Here is a 25530-nt window from a genome sequence, read left to right on the forward strand (position 1 = left end):
AGCAGACAGTTACAAATTACAGAGTGATGAAAAGAGAATTTCTATTGAAACAGAAGGAAGAAAAGCTGAATAGGAAGCATGACTTGATATGATGAGTGTAATTAAGTGTGAGGATGTGTTTTCCATCCAGCTGGGCCCAAAGTTCGTCATTTTACATACTGTAATGGTTTTTTGACTTCCAAGGCTTTGTGTGTGGGTGTGTGGTTTATTGTGTGTGTGTGTGTGTGTGTGTGTGTGTGTGTGTGTGTGTGTGTGTGTGTGTGTGTGTGTGTGTGTGTGTGTGTGTGTGTGTGTGTGTGTGTGTGTGTGTGTGTGGCAGCAGTCACATTTGTTTGGTGATCCGATATGACATAAGTTCACCCTAGGGAGCTGGATTACATCACTTGTTGAGTGCACATTGTATGGATATTTATAATTCTACGGAGGGATGTCACCCACTGTGAACAGGAAACAATGATGAAAAGATCTGGTCATGAAGCATAAATTTGCCACAACATCTCTGTCGGCACTAAATGGTGTGAATGAAAGACAGTTTCCCTCAGCTGCACTCAGAGCAGTGAGACCTGATCTGAAGACATCTTCAGGGGACACTTTCTGGAGCTGGACCACAGTCCGTCAGTAAGTGACTGTCTCTGTGGGATCACTGAGTTGTTGTTTGAAAAACTGCACCCAACCGCGTTTTACTGACCTTTATTTTACTGAGTTCAGGCCTCCACCTGTGAAGCGTAAAGTGTCCCCATCTTCCCGTAAAATCACAATGATGACTGTCATAATGTCTGAGGAGTTGAGTTATTCACCATCTCTGCAGCAACTCCAGCATTTGTCCAGGTGATATCAACACTACAGTTTGCTGTTCAGCTTCAGGAGGAATTTGTTTAAGATCATACTGTTGGCACTCTCTGTTTTAGCCAATTAAATTGAAAGTGTGTGCAGTCTATGTGCTGCAGCTGCTGTTTGGTAATATCACTGCTCCATATGTTGAAATGACAGCAGCAGGATGTAACACAGCTCTCAGCCATGTTCTATCCCACAAACAACCTCCATCATACACTACAGGCCAAATAGAGTCGATTGTGGCTTAAAATAGAGGAAATGGTCAGCAATATGATATAAGTAATGTTTGAAGCTGATGCTGCTCTGAGACTTTCTGTCTTTCGAGGATTTTTCGAGTTTACTGTGGTTTCTGTGGTTGAACCATCATTAACGCAGACAACAGCAGCTCTTTTTTGTGTCTATCAGTTTTGTTAGTGTGATGTAGGAATGTGGTTGTTCACAGGATCTCAAACAGTTCATTAATGCCGACAATAACCACACTCAGACTAATCTTTTCACAAGCATAAATTTAATCATTGTTTTGGTGAGATGTCCCAGTGATGTTTTTACAAAAGAAAACACAGTAAAACAAAAATATCGTCTGAATGCACTTGAATTCAAAACCAACAGGCCAATTCACAGCAGACCTTTGGACCTGTGAAGGTTGGGAAAGCATGTTTCTAATAACTTAACCAGCTCTGTCCCAGTGGTCCCAGTAAGCCATACAGTGATCCAGTATACACAACCGCCAGACCCCTGAAAGTGTCACAGCAGAGTAGAAATCAACCTGCATCCATTTTATTATTTACACCTGTGCTTTTCCTGCTGTGACAAAATGTCTTCCAGCAAATGGGCCAGTGAATGCAATCCATCCCAACAGCTGATTCTCAAATCTATGGAGTCAGGCTGTCCTTGAATACATCATCATGAACTGGATTCCCTGTTTGATACCTTTTATTCTTCACTTTGTTGATTTTGGACTTTGTTCAATTCAAAGCCATCTACATTTGTTTGGCAAAATTTCTGTTTGGCTTATTTTAAATTCGCTGAAACTGTTCCCTTTTAGAAGTAAAGACATTCATATACAGTTGAGACAATAAATGCCACCAGCTGACATGGACAGTGTACCATAAATAACAAACTCTACAAACACAACACAGCAATACGTTGCCTGAACTCCAAAAAAATAAACATTACATGTTAGTGTTAATAACATTTTCATTATTATATACATGAAATAAATGTAAATATTTGTTATACTCACACGTACTTCTGTTGGGGGAGATGTCAATTTTTTCAAATATAACTCATTTTGAAATGAGATTGCGATTTTAAAAAAGGATATACAGATAATTCTTTCATGCCTGGCACTGTGGTGTTAAATCTGTGTTCAGCATCATCTTAACAACTGCTAGTTATGTTCAACAGCAACAGAGCCACAGTGGATGAGAACTGCATTGTGTGCAGTCACAGTGATTCACTTTACACAGCAACACAAGAGACAAAATGTAAGGTTCAGAAAAACAAACAGTTCTCATTATCACCTGCTCTGCATTATACCACTACAGATTTTTTAAAATGATGCACTTGTCGTGCATCATTAGGCTGCCTGCAATATATCACTGCTGTCTAGCCGTAGTGACTGTGAATCACAACGCCCCCACATGTTAATTGCAATATGGCTTGTGAATGTACAAAATAAAACAATAGTTCAGCAGCTGTGCCACATATAGTGAATCCACTCTAACAGACTCATCCTGAAAGCAAGATATTAGTATGGAATGGCATTCAGTGTTAACGGACAAATAGTGGCACAGTTATAAACCACAGAAAACCACAAGCAGTGGTGACATACTGTATATGCTTCAAATTTGTGTTCTAGTCACTATCAACATTTGTAGTCTCTGGGCACGATACAAACAATACAACATCAGCACAGGTTTCATACAGTACATCCAGAATGGTAAAGTTTTACAGACTACAGTTCAAGAAGTCACAGTGGAAATAATCACAAAGGCAATGTGGGGATACTGTTAATATGGAGAAAACTGCTACACATCCCTCCTTACACCTGACACCATACAACGATCAATGCTTCTCCCTCTGTAGGCCTCTGGTAGGTACACATGAGGCTGTTTGTCCACTGCAGGAACTTGTGGACTGTTTAATGGCAGCACAAACTTTTTATCAGAGGTTTTGAATGCAGGAACTTCCCATCTTTAGGGTTTTGGGTGAAACAAATGCCTACTTCAGGGTTGGTACTACTGAGCAGCCCTGAAAAACTGCTGTGTGGGTCTTGATGCTGATTGTTTATACTTGAAGAAAACAAGAGGATCATGAAAAGGCCAATTATGGGACTGATCCTGTAAACGTTCACACCACCTCATACCTGCCCTGAGCTCCTGCAGTGGAAAGCAGCCTATGGATCATCTGGATCATCAGCCAGCATCACCAGTTATTCAATTCATCGTCAATGTCTGTTGATAAGTTACATGAAGAACCGTCAAGTTGTCATATCTGTAAAAAAAAAAAAAAAATCCTTCAAACTAAAATAGCAGAGAGACAGCAACATGTTCCCACAGTCTATCAGCAGGTCCTACAGCAAATCTGATTGGATGGTGTGCCAGCGAGCAGTTTCCATTTGGCCTCGACTGCACATTTCCTTCCAGTGTCCCTGTCCCGCCTCTGAAGCGTCGCTGCCAATCAGCACTCGGCCCAGAATACTGCTCTTAGTGTAGAGACGACCCTGCAGATACATGATGATAAATGGATTAAAAATCTGAACTATGAAGACACAAAGATTTACCAGTATTTCAGCCTTTTATTATACAGCTGCATGTTCTTTTTGCTATACACTGTATAAAGTTGGGACCTTTGGAAAACGTCCTACCTGCATAATGATGAATTCAAGGACCAATGGCAGCTGAGTGATGTCACCAGGAGGCAGGTCAAACAGGAAAGGAGCGTTCCAGATGGGGTTTGCACCGCTGGCCCCTTTGGTCTCCTTAGTACCAATAACTTTTCCATCCTGACGCAAGTTAATGACAACATAATGCTCTGTTGGGAAAATAGACATTCTCAGTTATGATTTTATTATATTTATTTCATTTTTTCTGATCATGTTATAATTAGATTAAAACGTTTCTCCCTACAAAGGTCAACAAACCAAACAAGCAGCTAAATCATTTACATTAATATTTTCAGTTGTTGTTAATGAACAAAAGCAGTCTCACTGCAGTGTTGTGTCATTAATATTCACATCATATGACCTACACATGCTGATTTACATCCTCTGTGAACTCCTCTGCCCTGTCACTGCTGAAAATCTGCATCATCACTTGCAATATGTAATTTCCATTCGAGCATGCTAATTGGATTTACTAAAATTAAAAGGCAATGTGTCACTATCACGTAAGAGTCATGCAAGGAGCACATATTTTCCAGATTTCAGGGACCATGGGACTCACAAGAAAGACACAACTGACCATTTGTCTTAGAGTGTCAGCTTAAGCGTTGGAAACCAAAGCATCAAAGTTTTTTTCCTTTTCAAGAATCTCCTTTGTTCACCAGCATCATCAAAGCAGGGCTTTAAATCAGATGCTGTGAGATATCGTGCAGACAGGAGGGGAAATGACACCAGGCTGATGGGCTCCTAATCTGATTATATTACAAGACAATCAAGGATGCAGTCTGTCTGACTGTAGCTGAGGGAACAGGAGACTGTAGTGTGTTCAGTGCAGTGCTGCTTATACTGTAAGTATACTAACAATGAGATGAGGGGAAATCTTCACATAACCACTCACTGAGATGATGGTTCATCTGATCCTGTAGAGGTAAATACTCCACTCAGGGATCATGTAATGGACTTGTGCCCTAATCAATAATACGGGTTACTTATTTAGTCGTTTTATGTTGACTTTTGGAGGAGATGTGGTGAGAGGAAGATGGCGGTTCAAAGCTTTTTGCAAATGTTTGAAATGGCAAAATGTGAATAATGGTTCAAATATATAGTAATACATTTAAAATCTAAGTTTATCCTTCAAGCTGCTGTACTCTGTACTTAAATTTTTTATTTTCACAATAGACCACATGAATACTACTTAGTAAAAGAAGAGGCAAACCCAAGGAGAATTTCCACTTGACACAGCACTTCACCTCATCTCTCCTTCCTACCAGCTGCAATCAGGCTTTTCAATGTACATTAATATTTTAATTTAATCATGTATATGTTTTGCATTTGTGTTTAATTTTTTAATTAAAAAAATGGATATACTACGCATATGGTCACACTTTAGAGATTATTAGTGTTAGGATTCTGTCAGGTTTGTGGGTTGTGTGCGTCTGAACATGCTACTGCAACAATGTAATTTCCTGTAAAAGATCAATAAAGTATTATTCTATTCTTGTTTCACCTGGAGCTCCTGGGATTCGTGTGAGCTTGGCCAGATTCTCAGCCTTTCGGACCATCACCTTGATGCGCTGGGCCAACGTCTGGTACTGCAGCAGGATGAACAGCTGTCCCAACGCCCGCGGCACACACACCGAGCTCTTCCTGCGACCCAGCGTCTCCTGAGAACTCACACTCTAGTGGTGGAGAACAAAGACACAAGGGATAAAGAAGGTTTGCATTTAGCAAGAGAGCGAAATGACTTTTTCACTCAGCAGATGCTCACTTCATTCTTTGGGGGCTGGGAATGAAATATAACTAGTGAAAGAGAAAAGAACTGATTCAAGAAGGGAGGCACTGAATGAGTTGACTGATACTCAGATCTGTGGTCAGAATCAGTGTTTCAGTTCCCCATCAAAGGGTATCGCTGTGAATCACTGCCTGTCATCGTAAGAGTTAAACCTGAATCACTTTTTCTCCCCCTCAACAGAGTAACCGCGAGGCATCTCTGACCCGAGGAGCTCAGCAGGGCTATATCTGTATCACATCTTCAGCCACTTGAAGCTAATCGGGGTTATTGGCTGTCTTCACGTGTAGCTGTCAGGTTTACGCATTTTATTTGACCTCCCATCCTACAATAATGGAGACATTCATGTTCTAAGTCACTCTGGATAAAAATAAAAGCTCATGTGTGAGTCTGATGGTAATTTCCATCTGCTTTCATGTCACCCCTCATTAGCTTGTATTGTTTGGGGTCTGGTGAGTCACATTCTGCTGTCAGCTGGCTGAGCGTCCGCCCACCAGCGACTGGCTGAGGCCGGGGAGAACAGTGTGAAGACGATTTTATCCAGCAAGTGATTTCCGGTTCACTGCCTCTGTCTGTCACTAACACTTCACCTCAGAGAGCATCACTTAAACCGCCTTTTAGAAGGAGAGACATTACTCTGCAGACAAAGAAACCTTTAAGCTACAATCTCAGACTTGTTCAACAGGCGAAGTCAAGTTTTTCTGATGTAATGGTCATTTCACACTCTGTTAACCATCAGTCTTGTGAAGTCTGTTCCTGAAAAAAACTGAATGTTTCAAAGCAGGCAATTACAACGGGGCTATTACAACTACAGAATACAGAAGATACAGAATTACATGTTACACATAAATGACGTAAAAAGTTTTCTACTCCTGGCACAACCAAAGATTCATTGTGGCTTCACCTGTGTCTCTTTTTCTTTAAACTTGCAACTTTAACTTCGGGACTATCAGGTTTGAGGTCAGTTCCTACAATCTGACTGTGCAACTATGTACTTATCAAAATTCCCCTTTATTTCAAAGAATACTTGCATTAAAAATGCACAATATAGTTTAAATTAAAATGTGATGGCATAATGTTCTAGTGCTTGCGTGTGCAAATAGGCCGCTTGAGTCTGTTATTATTTTGTAACTCTGTGGACTCTAGATATCTTGAGTTACATAACCGACTCAAACAGACTGATTCTGTGACTCATTCGGTGATCTACAAAGCATTTAAGCCTTAAGTGACGATGGAGCGAGAAATTCAAGATTGGCACACTTCTTCCAGACTCCAAACTTCTTTATTCATGCAGGAATGACTAACTGAACCTTCACACTCTGACAGCAACAACTCCATATTCACGATTATTTATACTAGACAAAGCCTGTACACACAGAAATCAACCAACCAACCTCACCTCCAAGGTTGTTACAGGATACTTAACCTAAGATATCTGCATGTCAGCCAACAATAAACAAGGGATTGTAGGACTGAAATAGTAAATGATTAATCCAGCTGTATAGAACGATTGAGTTACTTTTATAAACATTCTTCCCTCTGCTGTAGGACTGCAGTGTAGAATTACAGCCAGTAATGCTGAGTATGAAACTCCAAGTCTGAGGTCTTGTGTGACTTTGCCAGTCGAACAAAGACAAACAGTTCTGGTTTTAATAAACCATGGGAGCATATTTTCACCACAGTAGCTGAGACGTGTCACACTGACACTGACGCCCTGCATGAAACTGTGTGGAACTGAAGTAAATGAGAGTCCAAATATAAAAGGTGAACATCTACTGCAGCCAGCTAAAGAGACCCAGAAAATTATCTCAATTATTCTAAATGGAAAGCAAAACATGTGAACAGCTGACAAGGGAATTCCATTAGGATCAGCATGATGCTGCTTTTAAAGCTTGCTGCTGCAATAGAGCATAGAATTGTAACAAAAAATGTTGATAATATCTTGGATTTTCTGTGTATGCATCATTTATTTCTAGTTCTGTTGGCATTTTTACAGTATATAATATTTTTCATATTCTCATTCCTACACTCACTAACTGTCCATAGAAAACTGGAGTTAGTGGCCTTTTGCCAGGGAGGATACATATCTGTGATTTAAAAAATATATATATACATCAGCCTGATCACTCAATTTTTGCTAAAATTTCTGCCGCGTCATGCCTCCCATCCCCATGAAATGTCAGAATGAGTATTGTAATGCAGATTAATAATCATCAATACTCCAGCTGGTCCCATTGCACTGATTAAAAAACCTGCTGTTTTACAATAAATCCAGAATGTGACAACATTTAAAGCTGGAGTCACGAGCGCACAGCCTCTGTACACACACCCACTCTTTAAAGAATTATTCAGATAGCTGAGCAGCTCAGCTCTTTCTCAGCAACCTCCGGCTGCGCATCCTCACACATTCACACCATGCAGCTGTTGTCACTGAGAGAGAGAATGATGTAAAGGAAAACATGGACATGAGGAGGAACAAAAATGAGTACACCTCACTCAGATTTTCACCTAACTGTAAACTTAACTGTAAAATGAGTGATGTGATATTGACTCCGCCAACGAAGAACACAAAATGTCTCAGAGTGATTGACTGAGCAATGTCCACTGGAACATCAGGCCCACCTCCCTTCAAAAGTCTGTGTTTAATGCCTTCTGGCAGAGTTTCAGCAGTGCTGCAGAGGGCACGGCGTGGGCACGCTGCCAATTTGTTGCACTCTGCTTGTTTGCTCAGCAGTCGCCAACAACAAAGTCACCGTGACTGACAACAGTGGAAAACTGGCTAATGGGAGAGCTGATTAGACGCTACATTCCTCCATGGTTAAGTGTCAGCATGGTGCATGCGTAGGTTCCCTATCCCTTAAATCAACTGCAACTGAAAGCTTTGCTTGTAAAGATTTTTTTTAAAGAAATACAGTACATTTAGGGGCAGTGTAAAAATACGGTAGAGTTACAATCCCAGTCAGTCACTGACGAAAACACACAAATGTACACCTATGTATACATATGCAGACACGGAAAACCCATGTCCACCCTGCATTAAACTGCACTTGAGGTCCTTGGGAGGACACCTGATAAACTCAAAACATGTGCACTACAGCTGTTGTAGCACAGTCACTACTTTAGAAATTATGGACTGCATGCGAGTGTCTGCAGATGGGTAGGCACCGAGTCTTGCAGACTTGGGTAGCTGACATCATTTATGGCAGTGTGGATGCTAGCAGAGAATTGCTTAGTTGGAGCTGTAGAAAGTGTAACACTGGCATTATATTTTCTTAGTCTGCAAGAGTTTGTTAAGGTGTGCAGATGTAAATTTCTAGTCTAAACGGATCAATATGCAGAAGTCCACATGCAGCCCAACATTTGTGAATGCTATGCTTGGTAGCAGTGTGAATGTGCCGAATATGTAAACACAATCTACAGCAGATGTAAGGAACAGAGTCCTCTAAGTGAACTAGAAAGTAGTATAAAAGTAGCTATGCGAACATGGTGTCCACAATTGTCTTTGTGCACATCCACATGGGAGTATAGTCAAGGCTTAACATTGGCCTTAACCTACCCTTTGTCCTCTTTGTGTTTGCTGCAGCATTTAACTCGTAAATACAGTTGAGAGGCAACTACTCATCAGTTAGATTTTTCTGACTTGTTTGGGTTAGTACCATACAAGCCAACAAGGCCTCTGTTTGAGCTTACAACAAACTGAAAGCTGCTCATTAACACTCTTACTAGGCTCTGCAGACACATTTATTAAGTTTTTAGCACGTGTTTAGGCTCAGGTCCTGTCCAGGTATCCAGGTGAGTTGGGCTGTGTGCTAGCATCATTATAGTTTTGGTGAGCCGCTCTGGCTCAGTCGTGACTTTTGGGCATATGGATCTGCCCCAGGAAAGCTGCATTCACAATTATGGACCATGTGTTTTAACATGAATTTGGGCTGGCCTGTTTTAGCACTCACATTAGGACCAGAGCCCCAGGCCAAATCATTTTTTTCTGGCCCACAGGATTTGGATCATAATAGGGCCAAACCAATTTGGCTCGTGGGAGGAGTTGAAAGGGAGTTCCTACTTGGTTCAGAGTGAGAGTCAGAGGACCTCTAATTAGCCATCTGCTATGTTTTGGGACATTCCTATTGCACTTTTTGTGAATCCTTACTGTATACACTCCCTTGAAAGCTGAATTCAAATGTTTACACCAAATGAGTTAAAGAATCAGATACCACCAGATACCTTTTTCAGCTTGCTTTTTGTTGGGTTGAGCTGCCTGGTGTAGGTCGCAGTGGTGTCAGGCTCCCAGTCCATCTGCTCACAGGGCAGCTCCAGCACCCCCAGCGCAGCCTCTCTGAGGCCAGAGAAGTCCCTGCTGTAGACAGCCAGTCTCAAAGTGCAGGTCCGCAGCTCTTCCACAGTTCCCACCTGCAGCACAAAGCTCTGGCTGTGGAGCTCTGGACTGAGGCTGCGCCGCCGTGAGGCTATCTGCTGAGGAGAGGGACAGAGTGGAGGAAGGCTGGCTCGAACAAACATCCCACTACGCCTTCGACTGGCCCCCAACAGACCCAGGATGTTGACCACCAGATTGCCACAGGCAGAGGAGAAGAGCAGGGAGAAGTGCAGGACAGGAGCTGACTTGGAGAGGATGGAGACAGAGTTGGAGCCATACTGTGACAGACTGGCCTCCCCTTGCTGGACAGGAGATCTGGCGGCAGCAGCAGTCAAACAGCTGCTCTCACTGTAGACGAAACTTTCTCCACTCACAGTGCTGCGCCGACCCATCGCCCGACGGGATTTAGACACAAAACTCAACTTAGTGATGGACGGCAAAGAGGCCCTGCCATGACTTTGAGGTTTGTTGGGTGAGCAGGGAGCAGCTGGAGTGCTGAGGCGCCGCATTGGGAAAGAAGACCGAGACTGAACCAGCTCAGCAGACCTGGTGGGGCTGCGGTCGAAGGGCAGAGCAGTGAGATCATCCTCAGAGGGAGAAGAGCTGCTTTTAGAGGAAGGAAAGTCCAACACATCCCCATCCAATTCCTCATACTGCTGCTTGACAGGCTGCGTGCACAGAGATGGAGTCAGTGTCACGGCAACTCTCTCAGCAGGATGAGGAGACAAGAAAACTGCTTCCTTGTCATCCGATGAAATGCTCTTCTTTCTACGACAACAAAGGATGCAACCAAGAACCAGACAATAGCAGAACACAGCCAGACCCACAGCCAGCAGGATCTGCAGGTGAACTGGAAAACAAAGGTTAATATTAGGTTAGTGGGATTGCTGAAGAGCATAAAAGGTGAGACAGAGTTCATCTCTGAGTGAGCAGGAACAGAGAAAAACTGAAAATAGAATATTAAAATAATTAACATCATCACAAACAAACAAATCAGCCTTTGAGTTTGACTTAAAATGAAGCAAAATTTATGACAAAAGATGTAGCTCTGAACCATTATCCTGTTGTCTCTGCACTCTGTGTCCTTGATGAGATTTAGGAGGAAATGTTCTAATCATAATTGTATAAATGATATTGCTGCAGTTGTTGTTTTGATCCAAGGCAGGAGCAGAGCTCATGGAAAGCACCGGTGACAATGCTTTGCTTTCAAATTGTGTGTGTGTGTGTGTGTGTGTGTATGATTCCAGCATCTGATTACAAAGTGATGATGGGCGCCTGCTTGATTCTCACAAAAGAAAAACAATAAGTTGAATAAAATGTAATTAAAACTTACTAGCAGCCTCAAACATTATGCTTTTGAATCATTTTATTCATATTTCCTTCAACTGAACTTCAACACACTGTAATAAACACCTTTAAAAATGCAAACCTTCAACAGAATATCGAAGTAAACAGATTAAAGCTGCTAAAGTGGAACCATGATGCTCATTTAACACCACATATAAGGGTGGTCTGGGATGACTCATGCATCAGACACGCTGTGGATAGTGGCGAAAATAAGGCTGGAAAGCTGTGAGCGTCATCCAGTGACCACTGCAGAGTAAACAACTATCAATGAGAGCGAAAGCCATTCACCATAAAAAGATTCATGTTTTTTTGGTATTAAATATTACATTTAGATGCACCACATCTTCACTGAGAACAGATTTAGTTCACTTCACACTAAACAGGGGTGCGTCCCTCCCATAAATACATTCTCTCATCACAGCAGACTTATCAGAGTAAAAGCACACTGCATGAGGTGCATCCCCAGCTTCTTAAGATTCATAGAGATGAGATCACTATCATAGTAAGTAGGTGCTAACTGCCAGTGCAGATCCATTTCAAGGCCGGCAGACAACCTGTCCAGGAGCAGCAGCTCCTCCATTAGGAGATGAAAGTGTAGAGAGGCTACATGCTGCTGGGACATAAAATAAAGGCTGATGGCTCGCTTTAAAATGTGGCACAGTCTGCTCAGCCAGTGGACATTTTTATACACTAAATGATGTAATGATGAAATCTAAGTGGTGCCAATTCATCATTTAATGCATTTTTTTTTTTTATTCCTGAAGAAAATATTTGCATCTCACTGCTGTAGTGTGCATGAGCTGCTATTTAGACTTAATCATGCATAAAGTAATAACAAATGACATACAATTACTTTACCCTTTTGAGTAGAATATTCCTTTATATTCTGTCAACGAAACAAAGTTATCTAAAACAATTTGGGACTTCTTCCCAGTGAGCTCCACAGTTCATGCCTCAGTTGTCTCAATGCAAAGACAATCCATTCTTTAAGCTGCCTCCTCCACTTCTCTCCAACTGTTCTTCATGTTTTAAGTCACTTTAAGAGGATCAACCAGCAGTGTTATGTCCTGGTATTGTATGTATATACCTCAGGTTTGCTCTGAGGTAAACTAACAAAATGAGAAGAAGCACATTAGCTCAAAAGCCTGTCCTACCTCCCAGAGTGAACTGCGACATGGTCCCTTCAGTTTGCTGTGTGGAGTCAGTGTGTGAGCTGGTTATTGCAGCTCTCCATCGTCAGAGCGCACAGACCTCCAGCCAATAGCTGCGCTGGCTCACAGAGCTTTTATTTCAGCGCCTCTGACTGCGTGTTGAAAGCAGAAAAAGTCCTGCCTTCTTTCAACAGCTCAGCCTACCAGCCTCAGTGCTCACTCTCATTTTATCACAGCAGGTTAGCCCTTTACTGTTTGTCCTCTGGGCTGATTGTGGATCAAACTGAAACACAAATACAATTTGTTACATAGCTCATCATTGTCTTGTTCATTTTTTTTCCAGCAAATTGACTAAATAATAAAGATTTTCAGTCATTTATTATTATTTTATTATGCAGCAAGACTGGCCTGTAGAAGTATATTGGAACTCACAGAAGTTTATTTCACAGTCATTTGATTGAAAAATATGGAAGAATTAGTAAAGTTCTGCTTTTTAGAATTAAGTGTCGAAGCTCTTAAGATAATTAGAATCTAAACTGCATAAGGTTGGTAAACGTAAGACTCTTATGTCCAAAGTGTCCTCGTTTTGTTCAGGACATCCACTTAGATGAGACATCCCATTGTGTCCATCCAGCTTTCCATGTCTTTCTTTTGGCTGCAGGTTCTGGATCAGCTTTTATTGTTCACAGGTTTGTCTCCAGAGTTCTTTAAAGTAGGTTTCATTCTGACAGTGTAAAAAAATCTGTACAAGAGTCTTAGCCTATAAACTAATAAAAATATGCACAAACAATTTTTCATATCCATAAAAAATGCATTTGTTTTTATACCATCTATAAACTTTGAAATGGCAATAATATGGCATTTTAAAATTGCTACAATATCAGTGTGAACATTTTCTGTTTGATCAGAATTAGAATATTAGTTGTATTTGGATGAATAGGGGTGTTCATGCTGTGGAAAAAGTATATATGCAGAGAAATGGATCTGCAACCCATTATATTGCAAATGCACATTTTCCATTATCCAGGTCATAAACATATCACTGTCTGGAATCTACCACCTACTCGTTCACTACAAAAAGAGAGAGCGCGTCAGGTCTTTGCATATACAAAGCTGTTGTACATGTTTGTGAGCATGCGCTCTCCTCTTCCAGCTTCTTTAACACAAACAATATGTGGAGTGCAGGTTACAGAGAGCATCTTCTTATGCACTGCTTTTTGTTCGGAACCAATCTGAGCTAACGATTCATCACTGAATGCTGCCAAAAATAAAAAATAAAAAAAAATAAAAAACTCCTTAAAATAAAGACACGGCTCAGATATCAGTAATTTTCATGTTTATTCATGTTTATACATCCTGTATCAGTTCACTCTACATGCATGTCTCAAACGCACGATCTTGAAGAACTCCTGGAGCAGAATAACGTTATACTATCATAATAGTCTGCGTGTTCACTCATGTAAATACGGTAATCTTAATAAAACTATTTCACTTTTAGAAAGTATTTCCTTTCTGAAACGTAAATGACCAACATGGTTATATCCTCTGTTACAACCCGACTGTCTAGGGTAGTTGGATGGCAACTAAAGAAAGCAAAACCAATGGTGATTCACAGAGTGGATGGCTGTAATTTATTTTGGTCAAAGTAGATTGGCAATAAGATACAAAAATGTGAGGGAATTAAATGCGGATGGGTGCTACTGAAAGGAAAAAAAAAGAACAAAACATAACCTAAAGGGTCCGTGTACGTGTGTGTGTGTGTGTGTGTGTGTGTGTGTGTGTGTGTGTGTGTGTGTGTGTGTGTGTGTGTGTGTGTGTGTGTGTGTGTGTGTGTGTATGATTCCAGCATGTGATTACAAAGTGATGATGGGCGCCTGCTTGATTCTCACAAAAGAAAAACAATAAGTTGAATAAAACGTAATTAAAACTTACTAGCAACCTCAAACATTATGCTTTTGAATCATTTTATTCATATTTCCTTCAACTGAACTTCAACACACTGTAATAAACACCTTTAAAATGCAAACCTTCAACAGAATATCGAAGTAAACAGATTAAAGCTGCTAAAGTGGAACCATGATGCTCATTTAACACCACATATAAGGGTGGTCTGGGATGACTCATGCATCAGACACGCTGTGGATAGTGGCGAAAATAAGGCTGGAAAGCTGTGAGCGTCATCCAGTGACCACTGCAGCGTAAACAACTATCAATGAGAGTGAAAGCCATTCACCATAAAAAGATTCATGTTTTTTGGTATTAAATATTACATTTAGATGCACCACATCTTTACTGAGAACAGATTTAGTTCACTTCATACTAAACAGGGGTGCGTCCCTCCCATAAATACATTCTCTCATCACAGCAGACTTATCAGAGTAAAAGCACACTGCATTGAGGTGCATCCCCAGCTTCTTAAGATTCATAGAGATGAGATCACTATCATAGTAAGTAGGTGCTAACTGCCAGTGCAGATCCATTTCAAGGCCGGCAGACAACCTGTCCAGGAGCAGCAGCTCCTCCTTTAGGAGATGAAAGTGCAGAGAGGCTACATGCTGCTGGGACATAAAATAAAGGCTGATGGCTCGCTTTAAAATGTGGCTCAGTCTGCTCAGCCAGTGGACATTTTTATACACTAAATGATGTAATGATGAAATCTAAGTGGTGCCAATTCATCATTTAATGCAGTTTTTTTTTATTCCTGAAGAAAATATTTGCATCTCACTGCTGTAGTGTGCATGAGCTGCTGTTTAGACTTAATATGCATAAAGTAATAACAAATGACATACAATTACTTTACCCTTTTGAATAGAATATTCCTTTATATTCTGTCAACGAAACAAAGTTATCTAAAACAATTTGGGACTTCTTCCCAGTGAGCTCCACAGTTCATGCCTCAGTTGTCTCAATGCAAAGACAATCCATTCTTTAAGCTGCCTCCTCCACTTCTCTCCAACTATTCTTCATGTTTTAAGTCACTTTAAGAGGATCAACCAGCAAATAAATAATTAAATAAAAGTGTTATGTCCTGGTATTGTATGTATATACCTCAGGTTTGCTCTGAGGTAAACTAACAAAATGAGGAGAAGCACATTAGCTCAAAAGCCTGTCCTACCTCCCAGAGTGAACTGCGACATGGTCCCTTCAGTTTGCTGTGTGGAGTCAGTGTGTGAGCTGGTTATTGCAGCTCTCCATCGTCAGAGCGCACAGACCTGCAGCCTCCAGCCAATAGCTGCGCTGGCTCACAGAGCTTTTATTTCAGCGCCTCTGACTGCGTGTTGGAAGCAGAAAAGGTCCTGCCTTCTTTCGAACAGCTCAGCCTACCAGCCTCAGTGCTCACTCTCATTTTATCACAGCAGGTTAGCCCTTTACTGTTTGTCCTCTGGGCTGATTGTGGATCAAACTGAAACACAAATACAATTTGTTACATAGCTCATCATTGTCTTGTTCATTTTTTTCCAGCAAATTGACTAAATAATAAAGATTTTCAGTCATTTATTATTATTTTATTATGCAGCAAGACTGGCCTGTAGAAGTATATTGGAACTCACAGAAGTTTATTTAACAGTCATTTGATTGAAAAATATGGAAGAATTAGTAAAGTTCTGCTTTTTTTAAATTAAGTGTCGAAGCTCTTAAGATAATTAGAATCTAAACTGCATAAGGTTGGTAAACGTAAGACTCTTATGTCCAAAGTGTCCTCGTTTTGTTCAGAACATCCACTTAGATGAGACATCCCATTGTGTCCATCCAGCTTTCCATGTCTTTCTTTTGGCTGCAGGTTCTGGATCAGCTTTTATTGTTCACAGGTTTGTCTCCAGAGTTCTTTAAAGTAGGTTTCATTCTGACAGTGTAAAAAAATCTGTACAAGAGTCTTAGCCTATAAACTAATAAAAATATGCACAAACAATTTTTCATATCCATAAAAAATGCATTTGTTTTTATACCATCTATACACTTTGAAATGGCAATAATATGGCATTTTAAAATTGCTACAATATCAGTGTGAACATTTTCTGTTTGATCAGAATTAGAATATTACTTAGTTGTATTTGGATGAATAGGGGTGTTCATGCTGTGGAAAAAGTATATATGCAGAGAAATGGATCTGCAACCCATTATATTGCAAATGCACATTTTCCATTATCCAGGTCATAAACATATCACTGTCTGGAATCTACCACCTACTCGTTCACTACAAAAAGAGAGAGCGCGTCAGGTCTTTGCATATACAAAGCTGTTGTACATGTTTGTGAGCATGCGCTCTCCTCTTCCAGCTTCTTTAACACAAACAATATGTGGAGTGCAGGTTACAGAGAGCATCTTCTTATGCACTGCTTTTTGTTCGGAACCAATCTGAGCTAACGATTCATCACTGAATGCTGCCAAAAAAAAAAAAAAAAAAAAAAAACTCCTTAAAATAAAGACACGGCTCAGATATCAGTAATTTTCATGTTTATTCATGTTTATACATCCTGTATCAGTTCACTCTACATGCATGTCTCAAAGGCACGATCTTGAAGACCTCCTGGAGCAGAATAACGTTATACTATCATAATAGTCTGCGTGTTCACTCATGTAAATACGGTAATCTTAATAAAACTATTTCTCTTTTAGAAAGCATTTCCTTTCTGAAACGTAAATGACCAACATGGTTATATCCTCTGTTACAACCCGACTGTCTAGGGTAGTTGGATGGCAACTAAAGAAAGCAAAACCAATGGTGATTCACAGAGTGGATGGCTGTAATTTATTTTGGTCAAAGTAGATTGGCAATAAGATACAAAAATGTGAGGGAATTAAATGCGGATGGGTGCTACTGAAAGGAAAAAAAAAGAACAAAACATAACCTAACCTCCGTGTACGGATCTGGTAATTGGATTTTCCGTTCTGAAGCGGTATTGAAAAACAAAAAAACGAGTGGTTATTTGATTTTCGTTTTAAAATACAAAAATTAAAATTGAAATACAAGGCGTTTTTCCTTTTCATGATCAAAAAGGGATATACGATTTTTTTTTAAAATGCTTTGATTTTCGTTTTATGTTTAGAATAACAAGAAAGTAAAATCACAAAGACACAGAAACGAAAAAAGGTCCGTTTTTTTATTTTGTGGGACCGGAAGTGGTCATCAGCAAGTGTGGAGCCAAACGACAGCAAGATTCTCGGAGGGCGGAGCCAGAGAGCAGCGATTGGTCAGACCATAGATAATATAGAAGACAGCGCGCTAGCGTATCTAGTCTATGTATATGTATGGTCGCCACGTCTGGTAGCATCTCTGGCTGATGTTGATCTTGTTTTTGGAGTAAAACACGGTAAGAAGATAAATACTTATGACCTGTAGCGTTGTTTTGTTGTACGTTAAGTCAGCGACTTGTGAAGAGTTGTGTTTTGTCGTGTTTGAGCAGTTGGTCCGGACGCGTTAGCTAGCTAAGCGGCTAAGTTAGCTAGCGGGCTAATTAGCACAGGTGGCTAACTTACTGCTGAACACCTGTGTTAGTTGCTGTCACAGCTGTCCTCATTATTAGAATGAACTTCTCAACCTGTATTTCTCTGCTGTGTATTTTAGTTTTTAAAAAAGTTATTTTACTTTAAGGTTAACTGAAACCCGTTGAGCTGCACTGAAGTTAAAATTCAGCTTGTTTGAATTAAACCGCGCTTAACTTAACATTGCGCAACATTACCTCTCTGAATCTCCATAATTTCATTAAATTCCTTCTCTCTTCCACTGCTCAAGTTCAATCCAGTATATAAAATGACATTAATAGTGAATAAACTAACAACCAGCCATTGTATTTATTTATTATTACATGTATTGGTAGTAAAACATGAGATGACACATCCTACTTTTGGATCTAGAGCTGCACGAGCCGTTCATTTTCAGTCACCTGATGAGTTAAACTCCCCTTTTTATGTGAGGTTGAAGCAGAAAGTCTGAGTTAGTAAAGAAAGTTGTTTATAATTTGTGATACCTGTTATCTCTGACTGAGGCTTTAGTTTTTGTTGAGCCGATTTACACGTAGAAACTTTGTTCAGGAAAATTTCTCAGTAGCTCAGAGGACAGGCTGCTTTTTACACAACCTTGTAAGAGAATGTCTGTCATTGCTTTCAGCAGAATTTAGAAACACAACACTTCCTAAACAGATATTTTGAGGCTGTGAGGTTGAACGTTTGAGAGTATATCAGTGTGTTTGTTTGTGGTCTTTCTGTTTCTAGGTGGAAGCTGAATTAGTGAGGATGACTCCTGCTCCTGTCATCTCTAAGCTCCTCACACATCTTTACCTGCACATGAGGAAAATCACTCCTGTAGAATGCAGGTATGTTTGTCATTATTATAAAAAGATGTTGCCTGGTGACCTGTCAGAAACCCATTATACAGAGTCAGCCAAAATAGTGTTTACACACATCAGGAAAAGAAAAACTTGCATAAATACTTCAATACCAAATTTATTCAGACATCACGAGATTAATAAAAGTTGTCTTTGGCCTCTACAATTACAAGAGGTGCTCAAAGTGGTGGCCACTGGCTTCCAGACATTTCTGTTGTGTTGTAGACGTCACTTGTTGATGCTCCATTCATGAGGGTAATTCCATCTGTTGGGAAAACATCGTACAACTGGACACAGAGTTATCGTGATTTGATCAAACTTAGAAAGAGGAATCTGTATGTGTAGAAGTACTTATACAAATGAAATATTTATAAAAGTTTTTCTTTTCCTGATGTGTGTACATTATTTTGGCTGACTCTGAACTTAATGAGAACAAAACTCATTTAATTGTTGCTTTGAAAGCTTCTTTAGTGAAAACCAGCTGGTGTTCTGCTTTGAAACAAACTGCTGTTGAGGTCTGTGTTTTTAGGTTTAACCCCACAGTTTCTGAATGAACTGATAGTTTGTTTTTTTTCCTGATCAATGTGGACGTTATAATTGATGGTAACATTTACTGATCATATAATCAGCATGACAATATAACAGTATAACATTCTGACCACCTGACTAATACTGTGTTGGTCCCTTTATGCTGCTAAAACTCCTCTGACCCAGTGGTTCATCAGAACCTCTGGGGATGTCCTGTGGATTCTGTGGATCCTGTGGGTTGCAGGGTGGGTCCTACCTAGACCAGGCTGATCCTGGACCATCCCACAGATGCTCAATCAGATCTGGATGTGGGGAGTGTGGAACCCAGGTGAACAGCTTAGCTCTGTCGTGTTCCTCGGACCACTCCTGAGGAGTTTTAGTTTGTCCTGCTGAGGGTGGCAGCTGGCATCAAGGACTGCTGTTGCCATGGAGACTAGGGGGTTGTTTGTCCTGCAGTGTTTAGGTGGTGGTACATGTCAAACATCCACATGAACGCCAAGGTTTCCCAGCAGAACGTTGCATTAGAAGATGATGGATGTTGTTCTCTTCAGCTGTCAGTGGTCAGAATGTTGTGGCTGATCGGTGGATCTGTCTGCCTTTACTCTGACATCCAGAGTTATACAAAAGTGTAGTATATGTGCAGTGCAGAAGAGATTTACTTTACTGTATGCATTTTTTTTATTTTGTTTTTTTAAGGGAGAGCATTTTTTTTTTTATCCACCTGAAGAAGACCTAATCTTTCCCTTCAAAGGATAGTTAATAATTACTACAGCTTCCATAGTGGTCCCATCAGAGAAAATCATATCCATATACAGATTTTTATTAATTCCAGGGCTGGTTCAGTAAAGATTGTAATAATAACTACATCAGATAATTCTTGGTCGCAGAGAGATGGTTGAGAAGGTTTGCAGTTCTTGTTTTAGCAAAATATGTTACAATAGAAGATCTTTATTGTCATTGTACATAGAATTATCTGCAAACCAGCAAAGTGTATCAGTCTGAGGTATCTAAAAATAAATAAGTAAAGAAAAATACTTCTAAAGCCAATAATAAACAGAATATTTTGAGGGAATATTCTAAAAAAGAAAGAAAAGATCCATTCTCACTCCTCTCAGGATAAACTGTCATTAAAATTGACTTTAAATTTAGCTTCAACACGAGATAAAAACATTTACTTTCATTACTGATATTGTCAAGTTTTAATAAAGTTCATGCTACTTTTATGAAATGATGAAAGTGAATAAATTGTATTTCTGTGATCTGTGTTTGATTTCTGTCTTTTCTCTTGTCATCCAGATATTCAGAGGGAGATGATGCCACATCTGGTCCAGCTGATGGAAGGTCTTGAAGTTCTCTGACTGGCCTCGACTGAAGATGGTCGTCTCACTGGATTTAAGGTTCAGATGCTCGGTAACAAACTCCACCAATGAGCCAACAAGGAAGCTTTAGGTTTATTAAATGTTGCTATGAAGGTATCGCTGTTTTTCTTTGTGAATGCAATGTGCTCCAACTGAAACTTGAATTAGAACTTAGAAGTAAATCCTTCCATCTGAAAGGATTTAGTTGCATTAATAACCTCATAACATTTTAATTTTTATTCCAGTCTTGGTTGGAAATAGAATCTCTGTATTGATTCAGGTAAAAACTGAACTTCACAGCATGTTGGAGCAAAACAACCAGATGAAAACTGTGATGGTGTTGGATTGTCAGACTGTAATGTTGCAGCTCAAAGCAGCTTTTCTATCTCAGTTCATTCTGACATTTAGCTATGAATCAACACAGCAGATGGTGATCCATGCTGTGGAAGTCTCACATCTCCTGATTTAATGGAGCTGCTTTGCACTTTTTACACTGTTTATTCACCAACACTTTATTTAATAAAAGTCCCATCTAGTTTTTATGAGGAATGTGATGTTTTAATTCCTCTGTGAATAACTGCAGTCTAATGCAACAGCTGGAGTTGTAACATCTGTCCTGATATTGATCATGAAGTATTGATCAGAGTACTGATGGTCAGCAGTCATCCCTGAAGTTTTACATTAAAATCTTTACTTGTGTTGTGAACTTTGGTAAGAAGCAGAAACGTTAGCGTTGCCATGGATATATGAGTATTAAATTCTGTCCATGTTTCCATTTTGGGAAATGCAGTCCAGTTCTAGAATGTGGAGGAATTTAGTCTCACAATCACAGACAACAAATATTATCTGAAAGTCAGGTTATTATTGTTTATCAGCACAATACAAAAAGATTAATGTTAGAAATATTCCAGTTAAGACTCTAGAATATCATGATTTATGTAAATTTACCTCAATAATATGAATGTTCAGGTTAAGATTGTACAGTGATATTTATTATGTAAGTTTAGCTGATTAAAGTTTATGACTCTGCACTAAAATATTATTTAAATTGACATCATTATTATAATATTTAGGGTCAGACCCTACAGTATTGGGATTAAGAAATCAAATATTCTATAAAATGTAAATACACTGAACTCATTTGGATATATTTAAGTGAGACTCTACAATATTATTTATGACACAAATCTATCTAAATAAAAATTTTAATCATTTTTACTCCAAACATTTACTGAACTGATTTAAATATTAAAATCACTCCTTTCTAATCTTCTGCTGTACGTTCAAACCTGAGGCCTTAAATAGAAACACACAAGTATCTGATTGAAGGAACTTCTGCAGAGTCCTGGTTCCAGAACATGATGATAGAATTATAGACAAACTTTAACAAAAGCTGCCTGAGAGTTTACAAGTTTTTATGTTAGATTTCTTCAGTAATTTAATGAGTTATCAGCAATAATCAAGTGTTCATTTGATGAACTTCATTTCCTAAAACATCCAGAATTGGAGCTCATATCTTTGGCAGCTGTAAAGTTTCTGCTCCTTCAAAGTTCACAACACAATGAATGAATTCCTAAAACACTCTCAATGCTGGAGAGTGTTTGTGATGCTGAAGCAGTGACCAGTTTTTCTGTTTCTTCTCTGGAGATGCACAATGAGGGACGTCTGCAGAGACTGAGAAAGAGTCTCACCACATCCTGACATGAGGAAAAAGACTTTATTGAAGACTACAATGAGAAAAACTATCAGACAGCAGATGGCTGCATTCAAGGTGAGATCTGAACATTTGATCTGGAACAGGAATTCAATAACGGCAGCATGAGCTTCATTTCAGTCTGTAGCTGCTGAATTCATGGATGAATCATCTGGCACTAGAGAGGAAGACCATCAAACATCCATGTCAGCTGATGGAGGTCCAAGAGTCTCACCCAACAAACAACCTACAGAGTGAAGACCTCAAATCTGATTGGACGGCCTCCTATTCAGCCACATGTGTGAACAAATGCCTCTAAGCTGATTTGTTTTCTAAAATAAATCTAGTTTGAGTTCTAATCTATGCCTGTGTGTTTGCTTCTTTACACTGCTGTTAACAGTTTAGGCTGTTAGATTGTTCCAGACAAGACAAGTAAAAGATACTTCAGAGCCGTTCTACCACGAGCCTGACAGGAAGAACTCCAACAGCTACTGAATGTTCCTGTGGTCCCCTCAAGGCTACAGGAGGAGTCCTACGAGGATGAGCCGGTCCACCTGATGGAGGCCAGTCGCTGCGGTTCAAAGCCAACACCGACTACATGGACTTCTACTGGACCACACGGAGGACTTCAAACCAGACCAACAAGTTCACCGACTCCCCGACTCGTGGGTCTGAGGACGCCGCCGAGTCTCGGCCCAGCCGGCCTCCTGTCTGTGGGTGTTTGAGTGCTGAGAGGTTTGTGGATGCATGTGAACGTGTCTGTGTTGAAACAGCAGCTTTGGACTCACTAACGCCGGGAAAAACCAAGAGCTCCTTTTTTTGTGACTTCCACTAAGAAAAAGTAGAATATTACTCCAAACCATCCTTTAGGTCTACATTTAAGGTGGAATACTCTTTTACACCAAGATTTTTTGGTCTACATTGAAGGATTTTAGGTGGAATATTCCTTTGAACGAACTTTTGAAGTTTATGTTCAGGGATGTTGGGTGGAATATACTATCAGACCAACCTCCAAGGTCTACAGTAGTGAATTTTAGGTGGAATATACCATTAAACTCACCTTTCAGGTCTACATTGGAGGATTTTAGGTGGAATTTTCTTCCAAACCGTCTTTTAGTCTACATTTAAGGATGTTTAGGATGGTATATTCTTCCGAACCAACTTCTCAGGTCTACATTTCAGGTGAAATATTCCTCCATACTAACTTTTTTGGTCTACACTGAAGGATTTTTTTCTAAACCACCCTTTCAGGTCTATATTTGAGGTTTTAGGTGGGATATTCCTTTTAACCAGCCCCTCGGGTCTCTTTGAGGATTTTGGATGGAATACTTGGTTAAACCAACATTTTAGGTACATGTCCAAGGATTTTTGGTGGAATGTTCCTTTAAGGTGGATGTTTGAGGACCTTGTAGGTGGAATACTTCCTGAAACCAACCTTTTAGGTCAACATTCAAAGATTTAAGGTGGAATATTCTTTTAAACCAACCTAAATTTCATGTTTTGATCATTATCAAGTGAGAAACCTCAATCCAGACTCCTCATAATGACGTCTGAGATTTATGCTGCTGTTCGTTGTTTAGTCCAGACTAAATGACAGAAATCCACAACTGTAATTTTATTTCAGGACTCGGTTATTAAATGTCAAAACAATCCATGTGATCCTAAAAACTCAACAGCTGTACAAACTCAAATTAAACTCTCCACAAGGATCCAAAATAAGTTGCACTTCTACATGAGAGCTTGAATTATTCTTCATCTACTTCCTGAAAAGTTTGGTCAATAAAAAAGACAAAAACTAATATTTTCAGCTGAACTAAGGACAGACTTTGTGATTTTTCTGCTCACATGTTGTGTTGTTGTAAACTTACTCTTTCAAATAAATAGCCGCCTAACCCCCTGGAAATCAGCGTTTGTCCTGTTTTTGTGTTGCTCCTCGGCGATCCTAGACAGCCGGGTCGTAATGTTTTTTGGGCAACACACCATACTATGACGTTTTTACAATGATGGTTCTACTATGAAACCAGTTTGACATGTTCAGGAGTTCTTTGTATGAAAACTCAGAGATTTCAGGTATCAGAAGGTGGTTTTCAACTTTCTTCATTAACTTTCTGCTTCAACTTTAAACTAAATTTCCTTCACTAACCCAGCCCTCTGGACTTCCAGTAAGCTGTGTTCCTATTGGCTGTCCAGGTGGCTGCTTGGTGTTATCAGGAACACCTGAGCAGCTCAGTGTCTTCCTGCTTTATCTGGCAGCAGTCAAACATTTCCTCTGTTTCTCTTCACCACTGAACCGGGTTTGGCTTCGTTGCTTTAGTTTGTTCTTTAGGCGTTGGCTTGCAGCTTCCAGCAGTAAAATCGTCTTTAATGTGTTTCTTGGTGTGTTTGAGGGCTTTGTACTGGATAGTTGTCTTGATAAATGTGGTTCTTTAGCCACAGTTAGCACATGGTGCTAATGTGTGCAGTGATTAGTGGATTTGGTGCAGCTGCGTTGTCTTTATCTTGGCTGTAGTGAGTCTTTAGAGGTTTTTGGTCAGATACATTCTGTATTCTTGTTTGAGAACCAACGTTGGTTGTCCAGAAGGTAAGAGTTCCTGTCCTGATTCTCTGTTCTCAGAGGTTCTCTGGTAGGCTGCAGGAGACTTTAGCGTTTGGGTTGTGTTAGTTTGGTTTTTGTATGGTTTCATTTGGACGACTATCTTAAGGCCCCTCCATGTGGTTTAGTGAGGTTTTCTGTAACAGTTCTACAAAGCAACCTGCAGCAGAAGAGACTTTGAGAGTTTTTAGGAAGTTCTGGAGACCAGACTTTAGAGTAGCAGAAACATTTGTCAGCAGTTTGAGCAGGAGAAGGTGAGCTTCAGAGTAGAAATGAGACGGAAACCTTCTTGACCCGTGTGGTGAGGTCCTGTACCAAGAGTTTGAGCAGGTTGTGAAGAGTCTGTAGTTCTTTGAAAAAGTGAAAAGCACAAGAAGAGTCGACTCATTAAAGGAGTAAACAGGAGATATTGTTGGTTCTTCTGTCACTCTGCAGTTTCCAGTTCCCTTAGACTGAATATCAAGTTTATATTTTAAATGATTTTCCATGTGAGCCCAAGAAGACTTCAATAAACTCCCTCCATCCCCTGGACACGTTTTATTACGATGTAAAAAAAAATTTTTTTTAAGTGTTTTTGAGTTTTAATCATAGTTTTAGCATAGTTTTTTCTCTTTGTTTAGTTTTGTCATCTGTGTGAAAGGTGCTAAACAAATAA

General features: G+C 39.8%; 1 protein-coding gene and 1 long non-coding RNA gene across 2 annotated transcripts; one reads left to right on the plus strand and one right to left on the minus strand.

Annotated features, from left to right (window-relative positions):
- Nucleotides 1–1320: 1320 nt before the first annotated feature.
- On the minus strand, nucleotides 1321–12505 carry LOC111577668 (synaptotagmin-5). The gene is made up of 5 exons (XM_023284041.3): nucleotides 12381–12505; nucleotides 9729–10729; nucleotides 5226–5397; nucleotides 3704–3870; nucleotides 1321–3559 (listed from the first exon to the last, which is right to left on the minus strand). Exons 1-5 carry the CDS (start codon nucleotides 12400–12402, stop codon nucleotides 3410–3412), a joined length of 1512 nt encoding a protein of 503 aa, XP_023139809.2. The 5' UTR covers nucleotides 12403–12505; the 3' UTR covers nucleotides 1321–3409.
- Nucleotides 12506–20542: 8037 nt separating this feature from the next.
- Nucleotides 20543–22641, plus strand: LOC129347621 (uncharacterized). Its single transcript, XR_008599809.1, has 2 exons — nucleotides 20543–22360; nucleotides 22424–22641. It is a non-coding gene; the product is annotated as an uncharacterized LOC129347621 (long non-coding RNA).
- The last annotated feature ends 2889 nt before the right edge of the window (nucleotides 22642–25530 follow it).

Source organism: Amphiprion ocellaris, chromosome 1 (genome assembly GCF_022539595.1).
Source record: "Amphiprion ocellaris isolate individual 3 ecotype Okinawa chromosome 1, ASM2253959v1, whole genome shotgun sequence".
Classification (NCBI taxonomy): Eukaryota; Metazoa; Chordata; class Actinopteri; family Pomacentridae; genus Amphiprion; species Amphiprion ocellaris.

Coding starts and splice junctions, on each gene's coding strand:
- LOC111577668 (XM_023284041.3), bottom strand. CDS start 12,402: ATGTCGCAGTTCACTCTGGGAG. Junction 3,871..5,225: donor ACGAATCCCAGGAGCTCCAG/GTGAAACAAGAA, acceptor TTTTCCCAACAG/AGCATTATGTTGTCATTAAC. Junction 3,560..3,703: donor TTGAATTCATCATTATGCAG/GTAGGACGTTTT, acceptor ATGTATCTGCAG/GGTCGTCTCTACACTAAGAG.